Raw genomic sequence first — 15094 nt, forward strand, 5'->3', positions numbered from 1 at the left:
CAGATTGTCAGCAACAACCCCTTTGAAATCTGGGCTTAGGTGCACTAGCTCTTTGTAAATCAGACTTTATACACCCCCTTTCCAAAAGAACACATGACTAACACACCAATATATAAATAATTACACTCACAACATGAATAAATAGCATTTTGAGTTACTTAATTTTAGATAATGTGATTCAAAGGTCCATCTGCTCAATCATTTAATTAAAGCAAGGGATAAAAAATGGATAGCTGACCTAGGTTTCTCCCATCATCTGTGTCACAGGGGTTGTAGAAGGGAAAGATGGGCATCAGCACAGATTCCATGGAAAAAGAGAAGAGTGCTGTCATAGTAATGGCATTGTAGAAGGACACCTCCTCTCTGTCACAGTCCAAAAAAATGCCAATGCGGACAGGCAATATGGCAGTGCGTACCACTGTGGGCTTAGGGTCAGTGCAGGCTACGATTGTGCCATTTTTTAGTGCCAGCGTCCAGAGCCCGTTGGCCGTGGTGGATGAGTTCATCTCACCACGACACACATCCTCTCGGGCCACTCCCAGGCGCCACGCTGTCTTACCCTTGACCTCCACCTCCCAGTAATGGCGGCCGTGGGTGAAGCCTTCACGGCCCAGCACGCAGTAGTAATAATGGAAACGTTTTGGATTTGTGTCTTTAACTGTCACCTCTTTGTCCTCCTCGAAATGAACCGCAGTGTTGTTAGCAGACACGGTCAGCAATGGGTGAGCTGTCTCAGTATCAAAAGTCAGCATGGATATGTCTGAAGAGGAATGTACAACAATAATTAATTAGGTGAGGTCCAAAACCAACTTTCATTGTCCACTCTTTTAATGAAATCTTGTTTTTGTCTCAGATTCTGCTTTACAGATATAGCCATACAGCCATAACATTAAAACCACCTCCTTGTTTCTACACTCACTGTCCATTTTATCAGCTCCACTAACCATATAGAAGCACTTTGTAATTCTACAATTACTGACTGTAGTCCATCTGTTTCTCTACATACTTTTTTAACCTGCTTTTACCCTGTTCTTCAATGGTCAGAACCCCCACAGGACCACCACAGAGTAGGTATTATTTGGGTGGTGAATGATTCTCAGCACTGCAGTGACACTGACATGGTGATGGTGTGTTAGTGTGTGTTGAGCTGACACAGCAATGCTGATAGAGTTTTTAAACACCTTACTGTCACTGCTGGACTAAGAATACCAACCAACAACACTCCAACAACACTGGTTGGTCCACCTTGTAGATGTAAAGTCAGAGACAATCACTCATCTATTGCTGCTGTTGTTTGAGTTGGTCATCTTCTAGACCCTCATCAGTGGTCACGGGACGCTGCCCATGGGGCGCTGTTGGCTGGATATTTTTGGTTGGTGGACTATTCTCAGTCCAGCAGTGACAGTGAGGTTTTTAAAAACTCCATCAGTGCTGCTGTGTCTTATCCACTCATACCAGCACAACACACACTAACACACCACCACCATGGCAGTGTCACTGCAGTAATAATAATAATACCTACTCTGTAGTGGTTCTGTGGGGGTCCTGACCATTATAGAACATGGTGAAAGCAGGCTAGAAAGTATGTAAAGAAACAGATATACTACACTCAGTTATTGTAGAACTACAAAGTGCTCCTATACGGTAAGTGGAGCTGATAAAATGGACAGTGAGTGTAGAAACAAGGAGGTGGTTTTAATGTTATGGCTGTTCAGTGTATATTTCCTATACATTGAATTAAAAGATTTAAAATCATGTGTTCTTAAATAATATTAGCAACCAAGTCACGAAGCTGCATTTAAGTTAGTGGTTTTAAATTCATAACATGCTCAATACATCTGTATATTATTTTCTGCATTTTTATAAGATGACCTTGACTGGCTGATATGTCACTTTATATTAAAGTAGAAATGCTGTCACCATTTAAAAGAAAGTTAACAACACCAACAATATTTTTAAATAGCAAATCTTTTATTTCCCAAATTAAAAATAACCTTGTGCTTGTCAGTGGGTTGGTACTTTTTACATGACATTACATAATAGAGACATGTATGTTGTGGCATAGAACTTCAATTAATTCTGCATCTGTACTTACAACTGGGAGTGAAGCACTGGAATACTATACTTCCCAAAACTGTTATGGTGTGTAAAGTATTCAAACGTTTAACCTCCACAGAACATATTTAGAACACATTTTAATTTGTTTGGATTCCTTTTAAGTCTATACTGAGAGAGAGCCTTACTTGGGTAGAGAGAAGCCTTCATGTGTTTCCATATTCTGTATTGAATGGGACCCACAAAATGTCCTGGACATATGTCACTGTCCACTGGAGGCAAACGGATGAAATTTACCTCACATCTGACAGACAGAGAATGAAATAAAAAAATGGAACAAAAGAAAAACATAAAGAAGGTATACAGTTAATAACATTTGACAAAAGGATGATGGCTAAGGGGGGCATGTGATGGTTATTGTGCTACTGTAAGAATCATTATATCTATATTAAAAGTCTACATGAATGGTTTGTCCAAAGGCATGTCTTATAGGTATTTTACATGCATCATTGATAACAGTCAGAAAAACTGTCAAAAGACCCACAGTCTGGAACTTTACCCGAGGTATGGAATTACTAGTGCAGATCTACCCAGATTTATAAACACATAAATCATTTAGGGCAAGAGATGACACCTACACATAGAATTATAAAACAATAAACACTATATTGCATAGGTATTTAAACCGCCCCCCCCCCCCCCCCCCCCCCCCCCAATTATTCAGTTCTAGAGTTTCAGCAAACATTAATTGCTAATAGATGTATAAATAAATGATAGAAAATAAATAGCATGCTTTTCACTTTCTGTCAACAGTTTGAGGAATGCATCTTTCTTTCCATTTCCATTAAACACCTTTGGGATGTTGGAACATGGATTGTGTGCCAACATCAGTGCCTGTCTTCACAAATGCTCTTTTGACAAAATTGGCACAAATTCCCTAAGAAAGATCTGGTAAATTCATTCTCAAAAGAATGAAGGCTCTAATAGCCTCAACAGACCAGGCAAGTCCATATTGATGGGATGGAATGTTCAACAAGCTCATGGTCACAACCAGCTTTGGCCATTTATTGTGTATGAAACGATGTGGTGATCTTTGGAGACTTACCTCTTTAAGAGCTCTTTGATTTCCTATAAGAATAAAAACAGAGGAAGACCCAGTGTCACATTTTAAAAGCAGGTCAACAGGCAGATCAACACATTAGCACTTAAGGTTCTATTTACACACACTAAAACATGTGGTGTGATAGCAGTGCCAGATCCATCCAGCATGTTCTGTGGGTCTGTTGTGGAGGTGTTAAAAACTCCAGCAGCGCTTCTGTGTCTTATCCACTCATACCAGCACAACACACACTAACACACCACCACCATGTCAGTGTCACTGCAGTGCTGAGAATGATCCACCACCCAAAAAATACCTACTCTGTAGCAGGGGCGATTTAATGCACTGGCTTACCTGGGCTTCAGCCCAGGGGCCCCGAATAATTGAAGGCCCCCGGATTGGCTGTTTTATTTATTTTGTTAGTTATTTTGATTAATAAAAATGGGGAAGCTTATAAATTAATGATTTCTGAAATAATTTACACGTTATTCATATTTCTGCAAGCGAGAAGCGGTCTTTTTCCAAACTTGCAATAGTTAAAAATAAACTGCGATCTGCTATGCACCAAGAAAGAGTGAGCCACTTGACTTTGATGTCTATCAAGAGTGACATTTTGAGAAATCTGGATTTTAAGGACATTATTAGAGACTTTTCATTCCAGAAAAGTAGAAGAAAAGACTTCTAAAGGTAGGCTCAGATGTTTTCTATTTTTCATGTTAGAACGGCACTGTTCAGTCTTGTTGTCGCGTGTGTTGTGAAATGATGAGACTGTAGACCTGGGTACTCTTCCTGATTCCATATTTACATCCTTATTATTTTATTGAATCTACATTTAATGGTTTGACCTGTTGATTGTTGTCTGTGTGCTATCGATTTGTTTTCTGTCCTTACTATGGTTTGGGTAACATGGCTATATTAGTTCGGAAGGAACTCTGTTGTCTTGCGTTGTGTACTGATTTTATGAAAACTATACGTGGGGGCCCACAACCAGCCATAGCCCCTGGGCCCACAGGCAGGTTAAATCGCCTCCGCTCTGTAGTGGTCCTGGGAGAGTCCTGACCATTGAAGAACAGTATGACAGTGGGCTAACAAAGCATGCAGAAAAACAGATGGACTACAATCAGTAATTGTAGAACTACAAAGTGGTAAGTGGAGCTGATAAAATTGACAGTGTGTGTAGAAACAAGGAGGTGGTCATAATGTTATGGCTGATTAGTGTATATAAACAACTGATGATTGATAAGGCATAAAAACTATGTGCATGTAACAAAACTAAGTTCCACATTACTGCTTTTATACAGAGCCTCTTATTTATAAGAGGCAAGATTTAATTAATTTACTCTGCAAACTCAAAGTCATGCAAGACATGCAACCTTTTGAAGTAATAATGGTGATAAAAAATCAAAAAGGTGAGAATAAAAGTGGTGTGGATTATTGTTGACAACATTATTTTCAGGATATATTAAAGAAAAATCACCTTCAGCAGTTTAGGACTTTCATCTTCTGCTAATTTGCAGTTCAGAGTCTCGATGGCTCTTTCTAGTTCTCGACCCTGCATGGCGATTTTCCTCTCTCTCTCCTTTAGAATTTTTACTCGTTTGTCCTTTTCTTTTCTCAGTCGTTCCAGGTCTCTTTCCTCTTCCTCATCCAAAAAGCGATGAAGGTTCTGGAACTCGGCTTGGATTTCACGTGCCATGTCATCAAACTGAATCTGAGTGGACACAGTAGGGAGTGAAATTAACTAGAGCAGAACAAGATAGGTAAAACTCCCAGAAATACCGTAGTTTCAAATATAGGATGTTGTTAACTGAAAATATGTTGTTGGGATACTAGTTTATAACCTGGGTGGTTAACTCTGACACCCCCACCCAGGACAGCTGCATTTTTGTAGGGAACAGTTATTTACTCAGGGCCCTCGGAACATGTGGTTAGATTGAAATTTGAAAGATCAAAATGTGTAGCTTTATCAGTTAATCAACTCGGGGTGCAACAGTAAAGTGTTTACAATTTACTGTTGATTGCGAGTTTGAAACATGTTGGTGACAGCTAAAACTGAAGCTGCTCACGTAGTGGGAGTGATATCATGTTAGAGCGGGGCACTTTGGTTGACAGTTGAATCATTTCCTTCTTCACATTTTGATCGGTGGTGGATCATTCTCTGCACTGCAGTGACACTGACATGGTGGAGGTGTGTGAGTGTGTGTTGTTCTGGTATGAGTGGATCAGACACAGCAGCTCTGCTGGAGTTTTTAAATACCGTGTCCATTCACTGTCCACTCTATTAGACACTCTTGTAGAAGTAAAGTCAGAGATGATCACTCATCTATTGCTGCTGTTTGAGTTGGTCATCTTCTAGACCTTCATCAGTGGTCACAGGACGCTGCCCACGGGGTGCTGTTGGCTGGATATATTTTTGGTTGGTGGACTATTCTCAGTCCAGCGGTGACAGTGAGGTGTTAAAAACTCCATCAGTGCTGCTGTGTCTTATCCACTCATACCAGCACAACACGCACTAACACACCACCACCATGTCAGTGTCACTGCAGTGCTAAGAATGATCCACCACCCAAATAATACCTACTCTGTGGTGGTCCTGACCATTGAAGAACAGCATGAAAGGGGGCTAACAAAGCATGCAGAGAAACAGATGGACTACAGTCAGTTATTCTAGAACTACAAAATGCTTCTATATGGTAAGTGGAGCTGATAACATGATAACTGTGAGTGTAGAAACAATGAGGTGGTTTTAATGTCATGGCGAATCAGTGTATAATTAGCACTATGGTGTACTCCAGAAATATTGTAATACTGTGACAGTTTGAGATAATTAGATCAAATTGCATTACAGTAGTTAGCATCAGATATCCTGCCCATACCTCCACATCTACTGCCTCTGCATAGGTGTCTCTTTCAGCTTCATGACATTCATCAATTTCATGTTTAATCTTCTTGATCGCATCAATGAGCCTCCCCTGTAGTACAAATGCAAGACAAAAGTGGACATGTGGACATCTTATTGCACATCTCATAATGAATTCCATGTGGTTATTGGCAAACATTTGTAAGACAAAAAGTATCACCAAAAGTAACTTACAAGTTGCTACACAATATTCAGCATATTCTGTTGAGCATACTTGCTCAGCAGGGGTTTTTGTATCTGTTGGTCCTGGATTTTGTAAAGTTGCTTTGAGACAATGTCTATTGTAGAAAGCGCTATATAAATAAATTTGACTTGACTTGACTTCAGGGATCTGTAACGTTGTTTGACACAGGCCAAACAGCACCCTGTGTTGAGTAAACTTCTCCATTTTGCTTTAACATGGCATTGTAAAAGTTTCTTCTTACCTTATGCTCATTAAGGAGAGACTTGTTGCAGTTGTTGTTGGTGTCCTTCATGTGATTGGTGTACATTCCAAGTGAAGAAATAAAATTTCACACGAGACGTCACAGCAGAGAGTGGTGTATGTGCGTATGTGTGTGCGTATGTGTGTGTTAGGTATGTGTGTTTGTGTCAGCTGTGAATGTGAGTTAGAGAAGGAGAGAGAAAGAATAGAAGGACAGAGACAATGTGACAGTCGTAAATTAAGGACATGGTTATAACATTGTTTCGGGGGACCAATAGAGACCATGTATGCAGTAAGAAAATGCACATTCAGAACCAGGTGCCTTCCTCATCATAATAATAATAAAACATCAATACCAAACTAAAATAGGTGGCTGGATAAGAAAACGGGGGGAGGGTTGTTCAAGCTTCAGTGACAGAGCACTTATGGGAATTGGAAAAGAGCTTCTATTTCTGGATCTATTCTGCAACAAGAGACGTCAGAGGGCAGAGACCTTTGGGGGGAAAAATAGAGGGGTTTATATTTGTTGAAGCGTGCTTGTGTGTGTGTGGTGTGTGTGTGTACAAGAACAAACAGAGGATCATTATAAAACATAATAACGCCTCTGTCTGATTTAACATTTTTGAAATATTAGAGCACAGAGGGCCTTCAGAGCAATGATGTAGGACTGCAGTTTCTCTTATAACAAAAGACTTTGTGGAGTCATTAAAAATGATGTTCAGTTTTTAATACAAAATGTCAGGTCATTGACCTGTGTGTTTCAACCTCATATACAGTGCTTTTCATAAGTATTCATCTCCAAATACTTTTCATACTCAGACAATGGGATGAAGACTGGAAGCAAACTGAAAAGTATTTAACACTTTTGTTTTTCTACAATTACTGAGTGTAGTCCATCTGTTTCTCTGCATGCTTTGTTAGCCCCCTTTCATGCTGTTCTTCAATGGTCAGGACTCTCCCAGAACCACTACAGAGCAGGTATTATTTAGGTGGTGGATCATTCTCAGCACTGCACTGACACTGACATGGTGGTGGTGTGTTAGTGTGTGTTGTGTTGGTATGAGTGGATAAGACACAGCAGCGCTGCTGGAGTTTTTAAACACCTCACTGTCACTGCTGGACTGAGAATAGTCCACCAACCAAAAACATCAACCCAACAGCGCCCCAAGAGCAGCATCCTGTGACCACTGATGAAGGTCTATAAGATGACCATTTCAAACAGCAGCAATAGATGAGCAATCGTCTCTTTACGTCTACAAGGTGGACCAACTAGGTAGGAGTGTCTAATAGTGTGGACAGTGAGTGGACACGGTATTTAAAAACTCCAGCAGCGCTGCTGTGTCTGATCCACTCATACCAGCACAACACACACTAACACACCACCACCATGTCAGTGTCACTGCAGCGCTGAGAATGATCCACCACCTAAATAATACCTGCTCTGTGGTGGTCCTGTGGGGGAACAGGGTGAAAGCAGGCTGAAACAGTATTTAGAGAAATAGATGTACTACAGTCAGTAATTGTAGAACTACAAAGTGCTTCTATGTGGGAAGTGGAGCTGATAAAATGGACAGTGAGTGTAGAAACAAGGAGGTGGTTTTAATGTTATGGCTGTTTGGTGTATCTGGGTGACCGACCATACGTCCTCTTTTTCCCGGACATTTTTTTCCTGGCAATTTTTTAAAGCTTAGATGTAATCCTGCAATTGTCATGCATGGTTAGAACTGTGGTACAGGCACAAAAATACAGGCCCAGTGTTTTACAGCCATACTAGAAAACATCCTCATCTAGTGACCTCTTTGGGGAACTACAGCATTCATCCGAAATGCTGGTGTTAATTATTCTACTAGCTCAAAACGTCCTCCCCAAATATACTGATGTAAAAATCATAATTACACTTGTTCCACTCACACTTGAGGTATTATTATGATACTAATATGTAGTCTGTTGCTGATAAGTCAGAAATGATTAAGAATGGAAGGAAGTCACCCCAAACCAACCTAACACAACAGTTTGAGTGTAAGAATGTTTAAGTTGCAAAGTCCAGGACTATTTGTTTTTGCAGAAAAAAAGAAATAAAAAATATAAAACAACACTTCCTCTCGTGTAATATTGCTTAATTAATATTTTAATTTAAGGCTTTTACAATTGTATTCATGTTGAATAAAAGGTAACATGTGACTGGAGAAATAAACTAAAATCAAGTGCGAAGTGAATAAATAATGCAAGTAATATTACAGATGTGTCTATTGTGTTCAACCAAATTACTGTCTCTGGGTAAATCCGCACTTCTGTACATTGTTTCCAGATAGACTCCAGATCCACCTTGACCCTGATCAAGTGAAATCTTACAATTATCACCCATTGTTAGGCAGTGGCAATAAACCTTATACTACTTAGTACCTGCATTTTTAATAAACACAATCCCTGTATGCACACTTACTGTGTTGTGTACAGACCATATACAACCCCAAATCAGACAGTAAAGCATTTACCACTTTGTAATGTTGCCATTCCTTCCGAGTATACCAAGCAATTTAGTGTTTCAGGTTTTATTTTGTTCCATTCTTCCTGCAAACACGTCTTAAGATGTGTAACAGTATGGGGTTGCCGCATTTTTTGCTTCAAAATTCTCCACACATTCTCTATTGGTGACAGGTCAGGACTGAAGGCAGGCCAGTCCAGTACCCGTACCCTCTTCTTCCGCAGCCATGCCTTTGTAATGTGTGCAGCATGTGGTTTTGCATTGTCTTGTTGAAAACTGCATGGATGTCCCTGGAAAAGATGACGTATTGAAGGCAGCATATGTTGCTCTAAGATCTCAATGTACTTTTCTGCATTAATGCTGCCATCACAGAAGTGTTAATGACCTTTGCCAAGGGCACTGACACACCCCATACCATGATAGACTCTGGCTTTTGGACTTGTTGCTGATAACAGTCTGGATGGTCCTTTTTTGTCTTTGGTCTGGAGCACATGGCGTCCATTTTTTCCAAAAAAAGACCTGGAATGCTGATTCATCTGACCACAATACACGTTTCCACTGTGTGATTTGCCAAATGAATCCCTTGTCCATGTGGTTGTATCAGCTGTTGTTGAGTGGCGATTCTTGATGCAGTCCCATCTGAGGGATCAAAGATCTTGGGCGTTTAGCTTAAGCTTGCACCCTTGACCTTTATGCACTGAAATTTCTCCAGATCCCTTGAATGGTTTAATGATATTATGCACTGTAGAGGGAGAAGTATGCAAATCCCTTCCAATCTTTCTTTGAAGTACATTGTTTCTGAATGTTACAAAATCTTCTCACACATTTGTTGACAAACTGGAGATCCTCTGATCATCTTTTCTCATCAAAGATTCAGCCTTTCCTGGATGCTGCTTTTGTACCAAACCATGATTACAATCACCTGTTGACATCACCTGTTTGGGATCACATTTAGTTTTTTCACCTCTATACTAGCCCTAAATTTTTTCTGATTTGGGTTTGTACATTGTGAATCCACTATATGATTGGTATTGAGGAAGGAGTATGAGAGAAGCTCAACATCAAAGCTTAGCTCACACACTACACAACCACTTAAACCAACTTCAACCATAAGTCGTTTATAGACTTGCCTCTATTTAATCAATTATCCATTGCTCAAAAAGACCAGGCACTATCTTTATTGAATAACTTTATTACAGTTTAGACAGCCATACACAGAACATGTTAAAGACAATTGTGGTATGGTGGAGAGTACCATAATGAGAAAAAAACAAAAATGCCTTCACCAAAAATGTCCTTGCAAATGTCTTTTTCCTAACAATGGCATTTGCAGATTAGAAGGGTTTGGAAAATTAAGCAGGAAAAATCTTGTTGGATCGTTTCTTGCTGCGGGTAAAGGTCTGCTTTACTGCCTGCCAGGCTCTCCTAAAGAAGGCACGGATAGGTCTCCTCTTCTTTTGCTTGATGCCTTTGTATGAGAAAGAAGATAAAGACATGTGTTGGACAAATTTGAAATCTATTACCATTTATATTTTTTTACTTTTCTTCAGGCTTTCACTAACCATTTTGGTCATCAGGCACATTGTTGGTTAGAGCATCTGTAAAATTTCCAGCTGTGTTGGGTTCATCTTTGGCATCTGGTGTTTGCATGGACTGGATTTGTTCACTGGACTCGTCCGTTGCATCTCTTCTTGCTGCTGTTTAAAAAAAAAATCACAAATCAAACGAATACATGTTTTAATACAACGGTTTATATGTATATAGTTCTAATAAATATATTATATATCAGTATGTATTATTAAACACTTACCATTTTGAGACAGATTTTCTAAAACCCCTCCCACAATCAAAGATCGCAACCGTATAGCCTCTGAAGTCAGCGATCTGAGCCATTCTGTATCAGGAGAAAACTCTTTGACAGATAATGACTCAGGCAAGCTAAACTCTATAAGAACTTTTCTAGCAGTTTTGTCCACTGCTTTCTTCAGAATTTGGTTGTACCCAAAAGACCCAATGATCTGACTAGCTACTTCAGGACAATGGTTGCTATCATCAACATCACTGATACTTCCTTCAGAAGAAAAGTCCTCGTCTGTGACTTCAGTGATGATCAGGTCAGTCTCACTCCTGTGTGGCTGGTCGAGGAGCTTCTCTAAAGTCGGTTCTATCTCTGGATTGATGTCATTCTGGCTGGATTTGAAGTTCTCCACCTTTTTATCAAAAGTGCCCTTCAGGTCATTTAACACCAGTTCGGTCAGTGCAGAGGAGGCCACTTCAATATCACTTGATGTAACACTGTCGCTGGGTGAAAGATTGCACTCAACCTGAGAGCTGGTGCATTCATTTAGCCCTGAAATCTCAGATTGGCATTTACTCTGAATGTGTTTGTAGAGGGCATCAGACAGCAAATCAGTCAGATTATCATCAGCTTCTTTCTGGTATTTTTCGCTGTCAAATTTACTAAGTATCTGCCTCATGGTTTCCTTGAGGTCAGTACTGTCCTTCTTTGTTAAGGGACAAGTCCTTGGTCTCTCATTCATGCTTATTTCAGATCGTGCAGACATGTCAGCAGATTTTACCAATATGACTTTACAGCCTTTGTGTACGGACTCAAGGCTGCTGAAAGAAGCAGATATGCTTGATGGTTGTCCAAACAGTTCCTGCTTATTCAACTGAACCATCTGATTATTCAACGTAGTGGTACTCTTCGAGGAGGTGGAAGATCCCTGCAGACTGGAATCTGAACTTGAAGTTTCTTGAATTCGTCTCAGTATGCCACTAATGAGGTCCATGATGGCATCAGTGTCGTCTGGTGAGATGATTTGTCGAGGTGACACAGATGGTTCATAACTTGACAATTTTCTTTGGATTTCCACCAAAGTCTTAGTTAGGACCTTCTGTGAGTCTACACTCAGCAGGATAGGAGAGCCGGAGCCTGGGCGCTGGGTTGGACTTGGGCTTCTGTTTGTTAAATTGATACCCTCTAAGCCAAACCCTCTAAGATTTGTTGATGATCTAACAGATGCCCAACTAACTGAGTCTGAGCTACTGGATTTACTTGACGGAACTTCATCAGACTCAAATGACAGAAGTCCTTGGCTTTCAAGGATGGAGATCACAGACTCCAGGGTTTGTCCAACAGTTTCTTCAATGATCTCATCAATTTCATTTTCCTCTGTTATCTTGTCAGTTGTGGTTGTCTGTGACTGAATTATTCCAGAACATTGATCTTCAATTGATGGCACCCGATTGATGAGGGATTCGTCAGAGCTGGACAGTTGACAGCTGGCATCTCTCTCCCATCCTGTTATGATTCCAGGGGAAGACAACAATGAGGGACTTGGGAGCTCAATGGAAATGTCTTGATCACTTAATTGACTAGCCAAATCCACGATCTTAACTTTTGCAGCCTCATCATATCTCTCATGTTGCTGACTGATCTGAGACACTGAAGACTTCAGCACATCCAGCACCAACAACTCAGCTGTTGAAAACAAGGGCAACTGATGTATGGAGTTGTCAGCCGAGGCAGCTGAAGTGGAGTGCTTAAGATCTTCAGAGCGATCTATTTTATTTCTAGCACTATCCAATTTTATATTGTCCAGGGCTTCAGTAGGAGTAATTTCTAATTCTTGCACATTCGCACTGTAGGGTTGCACAGGCTGCATAAACTCCACCAGAGCAGGAAGCAGATTCTTCTGAACCTCCTCTGTTACAGTGGCTTGAATTCCACTAACAAAATTCTGCAGTTTATTCACCGTGACCTAAACAAGAATAGAGAAAAGATGTACTTATTAGAATAGAATACAAATAGTTTAACCACACCTGTTCAGAGGTTATTTTAATTTGAAACAAAATACCAAGTCTGTAGATTTATTTACAGAATTGTATTATTAACTCACCACCCCACTTGGTACTTTTTCAGAACTTTCACTGTTTATCCTAAAAATGGAAACCCAAACCAAAGCATTTTAGTCTCAAACAAAATGTCACAATTTGTATTCACTAAATACGCTTAATGCTAGAGTAAATGTTGAAAGCACTTACAAATTGCATTTTCCATTAAAATGGTCCACTAAAGACAATCTGGGTGAACCAGAACTGCTTGAATCCTGGTCTAACAAAGTGACCATTCCCTGGTCATCAGCTCTAGATGAAGATGGACCAGATGTACAAGGTATTCCAGGTCCTGAAATTACAGACTGAGTAGGAATCGGCTCAAGTCGTTGTTCCAGTTGAAGCTCTCGAATCACTTCTTTCTCTAGTTTCTCCAGCTGGAGACGTTGGTTCACCTCCCATGCCTGAACATTATTAAAATAAAAAGAACCATTATTATTCAACAACAGTTGCTTGTATTTAGTTATATTGCACTAAAATGCTCCATTTACCAGTTCAGCAGGTTTCTGATAACTGCTCGAGTTCATGAATTTTTTGAAGCTACAAATAGAAAACAAACACGATGGTCAATGAGGGTCAATAGAATTGCACAGAAAGTTGTTTGGGATCTAAATTATTTTAAGTAGCAAAGCAGTAACATACTTGTTCCTGAAGGTGGTCCTGCCTCTGGAGATAAGCAACTCCTTTGCATGGGCAGCATTAATGTTCTCAGGAACTTCACCTGCTGCCACTTTCAGCAGCTGCTTCTACAATAAGATAAACCCAAATTATAACAGTAAAGACCATGAGCCCACTTTCATGCTTTTACACTTCTTCTTCAATAGCATAAATTAAATGGAGCTGTATTCAGAGAGGAAGAAAGTGAGCAGTCATGATTTAATACAGAAATTTCACACATTTACAACAAATACTTTTATCTGGACGCCCGAGATTGTTACTAAAATAGCTTCTGATCATGATTGTGTACATCTGTTAAACAAAAAGTTCTACTGTACATTACCTGTTCTTGCTGATGCAGTTTTTGCCAGCCAAGATCAACTTTTCTGAGGTATTCCACATACTGGGTAAAGTCTTTCAGTGAGCAGAGCACCTTAAAAGAAGGAAGCACCAGTTTAAACTATGATCTGAAATTTAAGGATAAAAAACAGTAAACAGTTCTTTCCAACAGTTTTTGTGAAGATGTGTGTACCTGATCCTCCTCATTGATGAGGCCCTGTTTAAGCAGAAGCTTTTTTCTCTGAGGCTGGTTAAAAAACCTCTTTAAGAGTGGATCGTGGAGGCTGTTATAAGATCCACATGTCACATGCATGAGTGGGTCTGACAGATCAAATTCTACAGGTTTAACATTCAGCTATTGGAAAAAGAATATGTGCAGCACAATATTAGTCAGAGGAAATGAACCAAAGTCAGCAAATATATCAAATCTAATAATTAAGAGCAAAATCTGTTTGTACACTTACACTGTCTCCTAATTTGCCCCTGTAGTAGTGAAGCAAACGTCTTACTGAATCAGGAACCACTGGGTCTTTCGGGTTCATAGCTGGTCCAGTAACATTGGTTTCGTCCTTGCAGGACATCTGGAGATTGCATAAGAAACACCATCATGTTCAATTTTATATCAGTGCTTTTTAGAGAAACTCACACTACCAAAGTTCAGAACATTTCTGTCTAGATATTTTAATATTGTTATATTATCATAACTGCTGACATTAAAGTAATAGATTTAAACCAGTACATATACTGGTCCAGAGGCTGGAATATGCCATTATTGTCTCTACTAATCTCTCAGTGTTTGTGTGTATAGAGTGAAATGCATGTATGTTTATACATTTATATTTACATTAAACATATGAACATTAAACACACCAGTGTAGATGAAATAAAGAAACATGTTTGTTACATTTACTCACATTTATCTCGTTTCTGTTGCGCCACATTTAAAGCAGAAATAAAAGTTGAGTCTCTCTCGCGCTCACCACTCACCAAATGAATCCACGATCGAATCACGCGCTTATAAAGTAGCGCTGACTGTGACGTCACAATACAGCCGCTGCGCGAGTGCAGCCATAGAGCGTGACGTAGCACATCAGCCACCGTTCACCTGTACATACAGTGATACAGTGTAAAGCTGCTGGTCCCCCTTCTGTTTACTCCTGTTATTGCTCCTGTTATTTGTCACACTGAATGATATTTCACAAAAGGAGCTGAAATAAA

At 39.8% G+C, this 15094-nt stretch overlaps 3 protein-coding genes across 4 annotated transcripts; all 3 read right to left on the reverse strand.

The window, feature by feature from the left end:
- Window positions 1-206: 206 nt before the first annotated feature.
- On the reverse strand, window positions 207-6638 carry si:ch73-54f23.4 (zinc-binding protein A33). The gene is made up of 6 exons (XM_062992763.1): window positions 6500-6638; window positions 6031-6126; window positions 4632-4865; window positions 3161-3183; window positions 2244-2359; window positions 207-760 (listed from the first exon to the last, which is right to left on the reverse strand). The coding sequence occupies exons 1-6, from the start codon at window positions 6563-6565 to the stop codon at window positions 207-209; spliced, it is 1089 nt and encodes a 362-aa protein (XP_062848833.1). The 5' UTR covers window positions 6566-6638.
- A 3555-nt stretch (window positions 6639-10193) lies between these two features.
- Window positions 10194-12535, reverse strand: LOC134310962 (uncharacterized). 2 transcript variants are annotated; one of them, XM_062992760.1, is made up of 3 exons: window positions 10794-12535; window positions 10546-10677; window positions 10194-10451 (listed from the first exon to the last, which is right to left on the reverse strand). In XM_062992760.1, the coding sequence occupies exons 1-3, from the start codon at window positions 11773-11775 to the stop codon at window positions 10336-10338; spliced, it is 1230 nt and encodes a 409-aa protein (XP_062848830.1). In that variant the 5' UTR covers window positions 11776-12535; the 3' UTR covers window positions 10194-10335. The 2 variants fall into 2 exon arrangements, with proteins under 2 accessions (XP_062848830.1, XP_062848829.1); XM_062992759.1 differs by having other exon boundaries at window positions 10546-10680.
- LOC134310101 (uncharacterized) lies at window positions 11867-14856 on the reverse strand. The gene is made up of 10 exons (XM_062991618.1): window positions 14791-14856; window positions 14341-14457; window positions 14070-14231; window positions 13881-13970; window positions 13523-13626; window positions 13372-13420; window positions 13031-13284; window positions 12886-12925; window positions 12019-12747; window positions 11867-11944 (listed from the first exon to the last, which is right to left on the reverse strand). The coding sequence occupies exons 1-10, from the start codon at window positions 14815-14817 to the stop codon at window positions 11867-11869; spliced, it is 1650 nt and encodes a 549-aa protein (XP_062847688.1). The 5' UTR covers window positions 14818-14856.
- Window positions 14857-15094: the final 238 nt, after the last annotated feature.

Source organism: Trichomycterus rosablanca, chromosome 3 (genome assembly GCF_030014385.1).
Source record: "Trichomycterus rosablanca isolate fTriRos1 chromosome 3, fTriRos1.hap1, whole genome shotgun sequence".
Taxonomy (NCBI): Eukaryota; Metazoa; Chordata; class Actinopteri; order Siluriformes; family Trichomycteridae; genus Trichomycterus; species Trichomycterus rosablanca.

What these genes read in the sequence shown, in the direction of transcription:
- si:ch73-54f23.4 (XM_062992763.1), bottom strand. Translation starts at nt 6,565, where the DNA reads ATGTACACCAATCACATGAAGGACACCAACAACAACTGCAACAAGTCT. An exon ending in AAAGTCCTAAACTGCTGAAG is followed by an intron (nt 3,184 to 4,631) that starts GTGATTTTTCTT and finishes TTATTCTTATAG; the next exon opens with GAAATCAAAGAGCTCTTAAA. An exon ending in GAAGGCTTCTCTCTACCCAA is followed by an intron (nt 761 to 2,243) that starts GTAAGGCTCTCT and finishes ATTCCTCTTCAG; the next exon opens with ACATATCCATGCTGACTTTT.
- LOC134310962 (XM_062992759.1), bottom strand. Translation starts at nt 11,775, where the DNA reads ATGGACCTCATTAGTGGCATACTGAGACGAATTCAAGAAACTTCAAGT. An exon ending in AGAAAATCTGTCTCAAAATG is followed by an intron (nt 10,681 to 10,793) that starts GTAAGTGTTTAA and finishes TTTTTTAAACAG; the next exon opens with CAGCAAGAAGAGATGCAACG. An exon ending in TGTGCCTGATGACCAAAATG is followed by an intron (nt 10,452 to 10,545) that starts GTTAGTGAAAGC and finishes TCTCATACAAAG; the next exon opens with GCATCAAGCAAAAGAAGAGG.
- LOC134310101 (XM_062991618.1), bottom strand. Translation starts at nt 14,817, where the DNA reads ATGTGGCGCAACAGAAACGAGATAAAT. An exon ending in GGGGCAAATTAGGAGACAGT is followed by an intron (nt 14,232 to 14,340) that starts GTAAGTGTACAA and finishes TTTTTCCAATAG; the next exon opens with CTGAATGTTAAACCTGTAGA. An exon ending in TCATCAATGAGGAGGATCAG is followed by an intron (nt 13,971 to 14,069) that starts GTACACACATCT and finishes CCTTCTTTTAAG; the next exon opens with GTGCTCTGCTCACTGAAAGA.